This window comes from Ammodytes marinus (genome assembly GCF_949987685.1).
Source record: "Ammodytes marinus genome assembly, chromosome: 10".
NCBI classification, from domain to species: domain Eukaryota; kingdom Metazoa; phylum Chordata; class Actinopteri; order Uranoscopiformes; family Ammodytidae; genus Ammodytes; species Ammodytes marinus.
Window position 1 is genome coordinate 16729146 of NC_137214.1, and position 13674 is coordinate 16742819.

The following is a 13674-nucleotide window of genomic DNA, read 5'->3' on the forward strand; positions in this document are numbered from 1 at the left end:
TGGGACCTGGTGAAAGCTTTAAAAAAAGATTACATATAGCAAAAAACACTGCAATTTATTACATTGTAAATACTTTTATATGGGTTTAATCGACTGAGCCTCAGGAGTTTTAGGGTTTGTAATATGGCTTCAAACACAATCACAACAACTTGGCCACACATTTAGCATGTACAGTGGCAAGGTATATTACCAGCAAACAAGCTTCCACTTAAGTATCCATAAGTAAAATAAATACAGACAACAATAATTGACTAATAACAGAAGTAGTGGCGGTGGGAATATAGAACGCTTACACTAATAGAACATGGAGATGAAAAACACACTGTATAATTGCTCATATAGTTACATATTACGAGAATAACTTGAATACAATGACAATAGTGTTTTAGTCCAACATGAGCTGCCAACTTGAATAATTTAGTAAAACGGACAATTGCGACAGTAATTGTAGCTGTCAAAAAGCTATGTTTTGAAAGCAGGACAGAAGGTCACACTGATGTTGGCTTAATGACTCTGTGTTACAAAGTCAAATGCCTAATAGTTAGCCTTGAACACAAATCATTTCCATGTGGTCTTTAATTATTTAGCAGTCTTTGATTTTTTTTTCTTTTCACAGCAATCCAGGAATCCAACCCAAGAGAAACAATATTATTTTGTATTTGAGTCATACAGCAGATGTTCTTATCAATTAACTGAATATTTTAGAAGTCACTTGTATTGATTACTATGCATGTTTTTCTATGTGTTTAGCATTTTCTTTAGGTAGTCTTTGAAATAAAAACACAGAAAATAAACTGCAAACCATGTCATTTGCTCAAATGCTTTTCACACTCAACTATAGTGACGTGAACAAGGGCATTTCATCCTTCTTGTGAAGCTATAACATTTGTTGTGAATATATGCGATCAGGCTGGCTCTCAAGAGATATGTGAGTGTGTGTGTGTGTGTGTGTGTGTGTGTGTGTGTGTGTGTGTGTGTGTGTGTGTGTGTGTGTGTGTGTGTGTGTGCTGCAGTGGAGGGCTGAAGGTGGAAGGCGAAGGTGTGTCAGCCCTGTGCCCTTCCCCATGCTGCTCAATCCCACCGTCAACCCTCCCCCTTCTCCCTGATGAGCCAATTAGGTTCCCTAGACCTGCCAGCCAGGGGGCCATTTACTTGATTGACTAAAGTGAGAAAGCAGACTTTTTTTTTCGTGTCCATCTATAATGGCCCAATCAGCCCCCTGAGGCGTTGCCAGGCTCTACACTTACATTCCACACTGATTCAGTCAGCTTGCAGGAAGAAGAAGAGAAAAGGCACACTGGATTCCTCACACCTGCAAGATTGCTGGCTGCCAGTATATGCAGGCGGTGACTTTTCATATTCACAGTTAAGTCTCAAATATGGACACAACCCATTTTGAGTGTTTTCATATGGAATGCTGATCCCTTCGACATTTTTTTTTTATACGATAGTATTTTTTTCTACTTTTAATAGCTGTAGCACTGCCAGGGTGCAGACTACAGGGGGGGCCGGGCGTTAAATTAAACGGTGTCACATTTCACTTATTTAGTAGTATAAACAATACAAAAGAACATGATGCCTACAGCAACTTCACACTTTTGGATCCACCTTGCTCTTGTGGTATATACAATTTCAAAATCCAAGCATTAAAGCCTGATTTTATTGTGACGTGACTAGCCCTTGCTTTGTTTACATTGGGGCGGACAGTCTCTTCTCGTATACTTTCCTTAAGGACTCTTCCTCTCAGAGCCTGTTGCAGAAAAGCCACCTGTCTCACTGATGTAAGTTAGATGTTGTATATGTAGCCCAGCAGATGTGCTTCAGGAGCTTTGCTTGTGCTTAGTATACTGTAACTGTGTGTGCACGGCAGTCAGTCCTCTCTTACACACCTTTGCATACTGGGATTTTTTTTACCTGGCAGTGAACATAGATGCTGCCTTTTTTTCTGGCTCAAGTTCCAGTTTGTTCCACACCTCATTATTGGTGTGTTTTATCTGTTGTAAAGACATATTTGTCATTTGATTGTTGATTAGCTACTGTAGATCTTAGAAGAACCTAGCTTCTGTGAAGTTTTTTGAGGCATGCTTGTGACCAGTTGTCGTACAGAAGAATTATTTTAAAAGCTTTAGCATGGAGAGAAAATATCATACAAGTGTTGTTCTGTGTATATTACTGACAATGTGAGTTATTTAATCACAATCCAAACTCCTATATCTGGTACCACGATGGTGTCCTCAGAAATCCATTGGCAATATATAGCAACGCTGTGTCAGAATCACCTAACATATACATTATGTCTCTCACTCTATCCTTCACTGGCATTCTTTATCCATGAAAATAACTCTACTTACAGTATGTGTTACTTCATGTATCTCAAACCCTGGGGCACATGGGTCAGGTGAACCACAACATTTATTCTATGAGGCTCCCCCTTTATTTGGACTGTTTTGGACTGAAGCTCATCTGTACGTCTTTTTCGGACAAAAGCATTGACCAAATGAATAATTGTAATGCTGTGTGTATTTATTTAAAGGTGCTCCGAGGAACTTTCAGTGTGTTTCAATTATTGCACCCCCTTTGGACAAAAGTGGTAGCGTTTTTACTACGCCGACTGTTGTTCCTGGGTGAGCGTACCCCTGATAAAGGCATTACGAAAAACAACATATAAAAAATAGCATTATTTGCACTGATGGTCTTGTTTGCTGTTACATGCAATGTATGATCATCAGATGAAAACATTTACAGTTTCTGAAGGATTTAAAAGTTCCTTGTAGCACCTTTAGAAAAAATCGAAATGTAGCACTGATATTTTAATGTCAGTTAATTTCCAGAACATAGTATATATCTGTGTGGTGTGCAGCTGTGGTGGTGGTGGTGTGTTACCTTGCAGAGGAAGCCGATGTTGAAACCGAACGTCTGGGCGTTTCTTGATCCAGCGTTCATGTAATTGCCGACCAGCAACACCAACTCCAGGAGTTTACAGAAGCCTTCGCTCTTCTTCACCTCTTCACAGGCAAACGTCACGTTCATGATGTCTGGCCGGATGTTGTTCACCTGCTCCTCAAACGTCAGCTTGAACAGAATGCCGTTGAGACGTGACCGTAGTAGTTTGACTGAACTCATCTGAGGGAGTGGGGATGATACAAATAAACAGGTGAGTTTTGTTCCGCTTCCCTACCATTTTCTTCTGATGCACTTCACTTTTGTCAGCTTGTCTGAAAATGATCATAGTGAGAGTAATCCAGAATGGCCCCCTGCAACCACTGATAGAGTTTTTTTTTTTCTAAATAGACATCCATGTTCTATGCAGAGGCAAAGGGAAAAGTACACCGGCTTATTTACAATAAGCAGAGATGAAACCAATGCACAACTTTTTCCTTTTAGTAGTCTGCATATTTTTTGGAGAGGCACACGATACAGAGCCATATATCAGCTCATTGTGTGATCCACCCTTAACAACACATGTACTTTATAGAGTAAAAAGCAACTCTTGAATACAAATACAAACATAAACAGACCCACTTATAGGCATAAAGGCCAACTAACTTTGTGAATGTGACTATTATGGTTCTCCACAATGAATTATGCTCCTCACAATCCTAGATATATTTCAAAATTACTTTATTATGGAATTCCCTACAATAACTTTTCATACAGTGTGAAAGATAAGACAGTTAAAACATCCCACACCACCATGTTGAATCTCTAGTGTAATTGCTGCTCTGACTAGTTTTAATGAACTGCAAATCAACTACGCTCTTAAGAAAACGGTGCTAACCTCTTCCCTTCCTCCCTCCTGAATTTCATATAGACAGAGGAATCTCCCATTAAACCGATTTGTCATAAATAATATAACAGCCTCAATCAATACTTGTGGGCTCGGGAGTGGAATCGCTGAAGCCAGGCAAAAATGAGAGGGAAAAAAAATTGAGAAAATAGCTATGAAAATGTGAGGGAATTAAAACAAATAGGGTTTTGGCTGAAAGATATGTGGCAAAGCAGCAGCCACAGACAAATTCTACAGATTGCTGCATAATCCGGTGCTTGAAGGCAACCTTCAGAACCAGCCAATAATGTTTCATTACTGCTCAAATTTATTCATGTGTATGGGCAAGTTGTCTGTCAACCCCCCCCCCCCCCCCAGCCTCCCCCCACCCCCACACACACACAAACATACACCACCAACATTCCCACCCACCTCAATTCCTTGAGTAGACACACACTCACACACACACACACACACACACACACACACACACACACACGAGCGCACACACACACACACACACACGCACACACACACACACACACACACACACACACACACACACACACACACACACACACACACACACACACACAAGCTTAAACATTATTTTGCTCTCCTTCACTCCGATTGATTCGTATACAATAAGGAGAAATCACAATGAAAGCGCGCACATTGGTGACAGCTCTGGCAGAGAAAAACGCATTAACATGGCTTATTTCCCAGGGGAACTAAATAGCATCTGCAGTGAGCAGCTACTTCATCAGTGGGGAGGTGTATGATCACAGAATTGGTTGAGATGACGAGGGAAAACTGCCAACCCCTGCTTCATTACATCTCCTAAAAGACATAGGCAAAAACAAAAAAAAAAGCATTCCATGATTTAAAAGAAGTGCTGGGAGAAGGAGCACATCAGTGACCCTTGGGTCTAATTGAACATTCCGTTTGTAAAACTAGCTTAATGTACCTCTCTGATCTTGTTGTAAAGTTAAGTTTAATGATAACACTTTATTTTGGAGTTGCCTTGAGTGTGGGGCATTCACTTGGTTAATGGATGGCATGAGCAGTGAATTAAGAAGTAATTAGAGCTGTAACTAAGTGGAAAGGTCAGAACAGCTTGATGGGGTTCTTTCCTTTTTCAAAAAAAAAAGATGAACACAGGCCGGTGTGCAAATGTAGTAGGTCAAGTTGTCAGTGCATAGTTGACACCCCTCTGGAGTAGAGTCTGATCATGTGTGAAGCGCGGTTAACTCACTTGCCACACGATAGGAACTTCTAAACTTAGAATGAATGATGTCTATTTTTTGAGAAGATACGTTGAAATATGGATATTTATTCTGAAGGATGTTGTCGTAGTTTGTTATGTTATGTTAACCACATCATTATCTAATGATTGGCTACTCATTTGCAAATCGATTAGCAGATTGGGATGTATATACAACCAAGCTGGTTGACTACAGCGGCATGCTTTCCAAAGGAATTTATTGCAGACAGGATTCATAGCCTCAGGGTAAGATTCTATCATGAGACAATATTGACGGCTGATGTCAGAAATATAGCAATCCACTGAATGTTTTATGTTGAGACTAATCATAAGTGATTTTACTGTTCTTTACTAGAGTCAAAAGTGCTTTAATAAAAGCATAGCTTGTGTCATTTGGAAGTTGGGTTGCCAAAGTTTGACTTAAAAAACTGAAATATGCCCTTTATTATGTTTTGCATGTTTCAATTAAACATTAAAGCCACTACGAGTAACTGTGTCCGTCGGCGGCCCCTTTGGACAAAAGCGGTAGTATTTTTACGACGCCAGCTGTCGTAAAGCTGTTTTATAGCGTGTGCCGGCCGTGCTAGTGTCAAATGAATAGGACGCAATAAAGTGCATGTCCGTGTGTTGAAAGTGTGAGGGCACCGGACTCTTTTCGGCTCTGCGAGAGTGGTTAGTGACTCTGCATCAACTAATGCCTGTCAGTGCCACACACACCTGATTGCAATGAGTTGATGCAGGTTCACTAACAACTCGCACGGAGCTGAAAGATTCCGTGTCCTCACAGAAAGCGAATGAACGAGAGACGGTAGTTTGTATGGATCACGATGAGGTAATGTGTTTATGCTGTTGTAAATAATGATTATTTCAGATGAATAATGGTCATCTGATGATGGTGAAGCAAAGTAAACTTTGTTTTAGTACCGCTCATTCATTTAGGAGTAAACACTGCAATCTAGTTCACTACCGTGAAATTGTGTACACGTTCTTCTTCTTCAATGCATTTTCTTTTTTTTTCTTTGATGGTTCAGCCCCATTATCAGTCATTATGACGACAAATAACTGTCTCAAACAAGGCTCCCGCTCCCCTTCCCGGCCCTCACCTGGAGGGATAAACTTTTCAAATCGTGTTGCTGCGCTACACTGAAATCTGCAACCAATACGAATATGTGACCATAGAGCCTGCATGTGCCAACCGAAAATCGGACTGGGTGTGCGAGCAGACCAAATGCTGTAATAAAAACTATATAAAAACGTCTTTCGTTGCACTGATGGTCTCGTTTGCTGTTAAAGGTAATTTATGATTATCAGAGGAAACATGAGTTTAAAAGATGTTTAAATGTTACTCATAGTGGCTTTAATATAACTCTCTGAGAGGTATCTTTCTAGTGACAGATGTATTTATATCATGGTCTCCTGCTTAACCACTTTCCATCTCTGGCAGTCACCTCAAAACAATCTGCATGAAGTAATGATGGAGGAAGTCAGACAGAAGAGTAAAAAAAGTTAATTGTATGTGTGTGAGTTGTCTGAGAAACAGAAAACAAGGTGTGCAAGTGTTTTGACAACAGCAGACTGGTAGTTTGATTATTCATACTGTGTGTCCTCTTGGGGCGATCCAGTGGCCACCGGGAAATTATACTCACCACAATGGCAAACTGCTCCGACTCCACCAGCTCTTCATAGTCACCCTTTAGTTCCGCTAGTGCACTCAGCTGTGTCTGCTCTGGCAGGTTCTTTATCAGGTTCTACAAATAGGGAGAGCACACACACAAACAAACATAGACACATACACAGCTTCTGTTAATGCAAATCAACATTTCTGTCCATGTCAGGATAAAAATCACCTCACAGGCAAGGATGGCAGGGTACATTACACAGTGAGAGGATAAAAGATTTCATGCAGGCAAAAGCCGCTGAGTGGGTTCCTATTCAAGTTAGCTGGCTAGCTAACAGTTTCAAAAGTAACTTTTTATAGACATGGCGTTTATTCATATAAGAAAGTACAAACATTCAACTTATATTCACCCTTGTCATGTAGAAGCAAGCACTCACACGGAAGGCTTGTCATACATTTGTAAGTTAGTACAGTACAGATATTGGAACATTTTACTTCCTGACACATATAGCATATAAGCCGAATAGCATATAGGCTTCCCAATGATCTGGGAGAGGACAAATAGATAAGGTCACATATGTACTGCTCACGGTTGGCTTTGTTACTGAGACAGTGGTGGCCCTTAGCCAATTAGCGAATATGTCAGGGACCTTCATATAACAGACCTTCTACTGCATAATCTTCATATCCTTGTAATTGTTTTTAAAACAAACATGCAACGCGTTTGCCATTCCTTTGTTACGTTTGTACTAAATTACAGCAACAGACACAAAATGAATAATATGATGTGGCCGTGGTTTGAGATTAAGATGGAGATGAGGGAAGAAAATGGGAGTGGCTGTGTTTTCTGTAAATGTTAATTGTTTGTGGGAAGGTCATCCAAGTTAATACAATTGGCCACAGTAACTTTTCCCCCTTTTATTCTCAGAGGGGAAGGAAAGGATGAGGTGCCCTTTTCCAGGTCTTCACACAGTGTCCTTCCTCATTAGCTCCTCACTAATGTATTCAGCGGGAGCAGACTGGTGGGAAAACCAATAGAACACTGTGCCACGAGCCTTGTCGGCCACTCCATAGACCTTAGCCCCATAGCTAGAGTCTACTGCCCACTAATGATGATATCTCTGTCCTATTCTCATAGGGATTTCGACAATATAAAACAAGTAAATCATAATGCAGAGCAGCGGATCCCTGTTTGGGTGGTAGCCATTATATCGAATGTTGCTTGCTTTTGCTGAAACACTAATTAGGGCCTGCAGCAAGCAAAATAGTCACAATAATGACAGCATTTGATCATATCAGTAGAAGCTGAACGGGTTTGTGGATAATGTAAAAACATATATGTATATTGGTGTACCTGTAAATGAATTTGTAAGGATGGATTTATATTAATGTTGAATGATGAATGTGTAGATGTTTTTGTCTTCAGTTTTGTCCCCTTTTGGTCCAGATGAATGAACATAGTGCTAATGTTGTGTATTGTTTATTCCTGACCTTTCATTAACAAACTCTTCCTGTTGCTGCTTCATAAACATTATGCATTTTTTTTCCGAAATAGAAATAAAAATATTCTGAAACTAAATGATGTTTGTATTTGTATAATACTTTAACGGTTGACTAAAATACATGTCTAGCTGTTCCTGAGAACCCTAACAAAGATGATAATGTTTTGTTTTGTATTTTACTCCTTACATCTTACACAGTGTATAATTAACTGAATAAGACATGCTTTTTGCAAAATATAAAGATACAATTAAAAGAGAAAACAAAGGTCTGGCGGTCAACAAACAATACACTATATATTTGTTGCTGGACTCAAGTTGTCCTTGGTAGCAAAGCATTCACCCATTGCAATATATATGGCATTGCTAATAGTGTGGCAAATCTGATCATTGGATTTTTTTTCAACGTAATGCAAGCAGTCTTTTTTGCAGTGCCTTTTCACTTGAGTTGAGCCTGTTTCGGCATGAATTGAAATCTAGATAATATGTCCTTGGAGGAGTCTTTGTTGATAAAATTGTATGTTCTCCTTCAGTATAGATGTGCTTTTTATACTTTTCAGACACATAAGCATGCAAAAATCCATAGAGACATATAATGACGTACATACACACACAACTCAGGCATTTGATTGGATTCGTCATTTTCCAAAAATGACGAATCCAATCCACAAATCTTATTACATTATGTGCTCGAAATGTTTTGACAGCTGTTGGAATACAGAAGAGTGGGTCATAGAAAAATGGAATCCAACTTGTGCTTGTCATTTCATTTGTTTGTCATCTTGTTAATTATTGGAAACCCCCAGAGAGCACAATTGACACCAAGGCAGTGCCATATGTGTGGCAACGTGGGGAGACTGGGTGATGACGCTGGTCCAGACTCCTCACCACAGGCCTCCAGACACACACAGCAGTAAAGGAGAGATAACCTGGAAGTATGCTAGCAACACTACACATTTATCTACACACACACACACACATACATCCATTTACTGCCTTGGGTGAAAATGAAGGCCATTACACGTCAGCACACTTGCCCAGATACAGCAATCCAACAACAAAAAAAGCAAGATAAAATGACGTGATAAATTCCCGTTAATGAATTAGCCTTAATGGTAATACAAGTAACAAGTGTCTTCAACATAGGTTTAGTGTAGCCATTAAAGGCACACACATTATGTTAATTAACAGAAAATGCCAAAATACGACTTAATGTGACACTAGAAACTTTATGTTGACAGCAATCCTGTAGTAATTCAAGTCAAAGGGTCCAAATTACATGGATTGCAGTCTCCAGTATACTGTGCAGTGTGCACCTTTCAAAATAGATTCAAATATATTTTTATTTTGCTGGCTAAGTGTATATTGTTATACATAATCTTTAATATGCTCTGAAAAACTATATTTTTGTAAACGTTGGGTGTAATCATTAAAAAAAGGTGTTTCAACTGCTAATCAACAATGTGTTCAGTTTACAAAATAGGAATCAATTGATCAGGGGCAGCAGTAGTCCAATAACACAGACACTGGCTGTGTCTTGATTCAGGGGTTGCGGTCTTGGAACCGGCCTCGTAGGCTGCATTTCAAGACCGATTGCGTCATAGCGGCGCGCAAAGGCTGTCCCATTTGCAAGGCTCCTTGCAAGGCTCCTCATATGCGGTCGTGAAATGCAGCCTTCGTTTCACGGTTTTGAAGCAGTTTTGAAGGCTGCATCAGATGTATCCTTCGTGGCCCAACATATCCCAAGATTCATTGCGTTTTTTTCAGAGATTGCATAAAATAAAATAAAAAATAACAAAACAGCAACGTGTTGCTCCATCTTCTTAACTTTTATCTTCCTTTCTTTTTTTCTTGTACTTTTTTTTCTTTTCGTCTGGTAGACAACTTATTTTTCTTTTTTCCTCCGCTGACAGGGCTGTCTCCGTTGGCAGCAATCAGGGTTGCTAGGCAGCACAGGAGCGGCGAGTCGTCACGCAAGGTAACGGCTTGTTACGTAAACCGGAAATGCTCGTAAACGGAGACCTGCGGAGACCGTCTCGTTTAACAAGGCTCGTTGGCCTTAAAACCGGCCTTAAAATCGGCCTTCATAGGCTATAGCCTTCATAGACCGCGAGACTGCGTCCTACCAAGTGCGTGGTCTCTGAATCGAGACACAGCCACTGCCAACACTCATGGGTGCACACAACCCTTGCCTGCCTGTCAGAAATAGTTAGATTCTATTTTAAAGAATAACCATAACAATAAGATAAGTCTTGTGTGAAACACATTAGGAAATCATTGAACACGATACTTTACAATGTCATTTTCTATAGAGTTACAGATACATGACAACAGAAGGTCTAAGAGAACCTCAGTACTCAGTACTCTCTTTGTTTTTACCTGACAATAACTTGCAAATGTACATTTAGAATATATAGATATATAAATATATAAATAAATAAAAAATAAACTATAGTACATTTCGAAAAAACTAATTGCAATAATATACTGCTAAGCATACTATGAAAGGCTTGTACTTGAGGACTGGGATCATTTACGAGGGTAAAGGAGAGTGTAAAAGTAATAAAATACAGCCTTACGTATACACTAAACATTTGTAGATGAGGACAGCATCCATAGGGCTTTCATGTCCATACTTTGATCTCTTCTGATGTCAACTAGCTGCCAGTGAATCAAGTTCACAGTTTCCCAGCAGTCGCAAACCCATGCTGAGTTAATACAATTCATAAAGGGGACATTAGGCATGTATAAGGCAGTAACTTAACCATCCAGATTACGGCGCTGCATGCTGGTAAAAACAGCAGTTACTGATGTAGTGCAAAGTAAAAATGCTCAGAGGCTTTGTATTAGTATACTGAATACAATACAAATCAAATTGGTGTGTCACAGCCATATTTGTATCACATACCACAACTACTTTACGACTGCTACATGGAGCACAGAAAAACAAACTCCCAACAGTAATGTCAAAATAATAATTTGAAAAAAGAAACATGTAAGATGCAGCCGCCTGAGAGCTGAGACCCAACAATCGATGAAGCTTTCAGAGCAATACAGTCTTTATTAAGCTGGGTTAAACAAATGAGAAAAGAGAAGGAATCACTTGAAGTCTAAATGTGGATCTGAGTTAACTACTCTAAGCATTTATTAGGCCACAAGTATGTCCACAACAAAGACGGAAGAACATTAATGTCTCCTATATGGTTGACACATGTGATGTTCTCCTGTAATGGTGTTTCTCCTTATATTTAGTAGACACAGCAAACAACCATGTGGCATTTTGCCAATGCTATAATGCAGAGCATTATTTGTCATCTCTCTGCTGTGACACCTCAGCAGGCTCCCTTCCTGGCTGGCACTCATGGCAAATGAGACTTCACTCTAAATCAATAACAAAATATAAGACGGACAAGAACAACTCAAACACTTGGAACACTTGACAGTTCCAAAAAAGACTGGACAAAAGACACATTATTCATGACACCAAGCTTAAAGGTAAGAGAAAAAGGTGACAGTTTTGGCAGATAATACTCAGCAAAATGGAGTGCAGTACCTTCCAAAAAAAAAAATATATATATATTCTATGAATAATTTTGAATTCAGAAAAATAAAAATAAAACATTTGTTAAAGAGGACCTATGATACTTTTTGACTTTTATGACCTATAAACGTTGTTATAATGAATAATAGTCATGTTTAACCATACTAGCTTATCAAATAATGACGTACATGCATTTCGACGTATTCCCTGCTGACCGTCTGGGGTGGCTGTGCAGAGCACTAAACACTAGGGCAGCCGGTAGAGAAATCACGTGTTCAAATCGGTTCAGAACTTCCGGATATTCTTGTCGTCACAAAAGCGGATGTTTCCATGTATGGTAATGCTGCTCAGGCAAGCTCCGGCCATGCCCCCACCTTCTTGCTCTCAAATCTCCCCGCGCGCAGCTGAAAGTGTTCTGGAAGGAAGGTAACCAATCACAACGGAGTGGGGTTTGCAGACGGGGGGCTATGAAGCACAAAGCCGAGTGTGGAGCAGACTGCTGTGCTCGCTCAGATGAGAGGAAGAGTTTCCCGAAAATTGACATGTTTTTTTTGTGATGTGATTCGTGTCAGGTTGCTCTATAGCAGTTTTTAACAAGAAATTAAAACCAGAAAAGTAGTAGGCTATAATAGGAGATCTCTAAGCATTTGAAATCACAATACATGTTTTTATGTTATAAAATGTCCCTTAATGTGAGCAGACATTTTCAACAATCAACAAGACCTCAAAAAACTTAAGCGAGAAAGACAAAGAACAAACAACTACAAACAACGGCAAATCCTGTCTCACAAGTAAACATGTTAAACAATGAACATCAGTCATACAGGCCATAGTAGTCTTAGAGAATATGCAGCCTGCCAAACCACACAAACACCTCAAATATCACAGTGAGCACAGCTACAGTGACAAGCTGACAGGCAACAAAACTGAGTGTGACAGATTCTAAAATCGCATTAAACTAAATGAGAAATGCAGTCTTAGAGAAAGACATACACACAGTGAGAGAGAGGGAAGAAAGCTTGAGAGAGAGAGAGAGGGAGGGGAGGAGAGATTAATTTTAGGGTTGGGACTGGAAAACCTGACAGACGTACTGTGACATTAAATTTGTCTTTTAGAAGAAAATGTGGAGGGATTTATTTAATGCGCACACCTGAGGACTTACATCCACCATGGCATATGTGAAGCAGGATTAAAAGGGGGAATTAGCAGAAGCAAATGGAGGGTTTTCGCAAAGATAAATTAAACAAGATAAACCGAACGATAGATTTCGGTAAAGGAGAAAATAACAAAGAAGAGTAACAGAAATATAAAAGAAAAAGAAAACAAAGAAAGCAAGAGATAAATAAAATGTTCCTGAAAGCGTATTTCACCTTCACAAGAATCTAGTGTGAGCCCTCAGGACTTAAAGATGACTAACTTTTGTATATTGAGTAACAGGGGATTGTGCTTTAACATGTGAATACATACATTATCATTGCATTATATTATTATTTTATAGAATTATAAATATAATAATATAATAAATATGAATTCTGCCCGCTGCATTGAAATTCACTCTAATTTTGGAATATTCTACTTTTCTGCAATGCCTAATAGAGCCATCCTAATACAGTGCTGGTATATGATGAGACTGTCAATCAAAATAGGAAGAGAGCTTGCATGCAAAACAGTAATAGAAATTAATTTGTTTGTGGAGTCTGCTGTCTGAGAGTGTCTCTGTGTGTGATGTGCCATCTGTCACAGAAACAAAGACATTGAATTGGAGAGTGAAAACAGAAAACACATTTTTACTCAGTTAAGAAAACACAGCACCCAGTGTGCCTTTGGATAAGCTGCATGGATTCCACCTAATCAAAATGAAACTGTTGAGCTGTATTGTGAATTAACTTGTCTGTGTGTATGCATTTGGGTGTGTGTCTGCATGCTAAGTGTGTGTGTGTGTGTGTGTGTGTGAAATTTCTGTGCTTTTAATCAATATTCAGACTG

The 13674-nt window shown here is 39.4% G+C and overlaps 1 protein-coding gene across 5 annotated transcripts in view; it reads right to left on the bottom strand.

Annotated features, from left to right (window-relative positions):
* The window catches only part of diaph2 (diaphanous-related formin 2), a 357664-nt gene that overhangs the window by 129822 nt on the left and 214168 nt on the right, over positions 1–13674 (bottom strand). For all 5 annotated transcript variants that reach the window (XM_080035789.1, XM_080035788.1, XM_080035790.1 and 2 more), the window contains 2 exons: positions 6677–6778; positions 2884–3123 (listed from right to left, as the gene is read on the bottom strand). In XM_080035789.1, coding sequence (XP_079891915.1) covers positions 2884–3123; positions 6677–6778 — 342 coding nt within the window. The remainder of the gene's footprint in view (positions 1–2883; positions 3124–6676; positions 6779–13674) is intronic.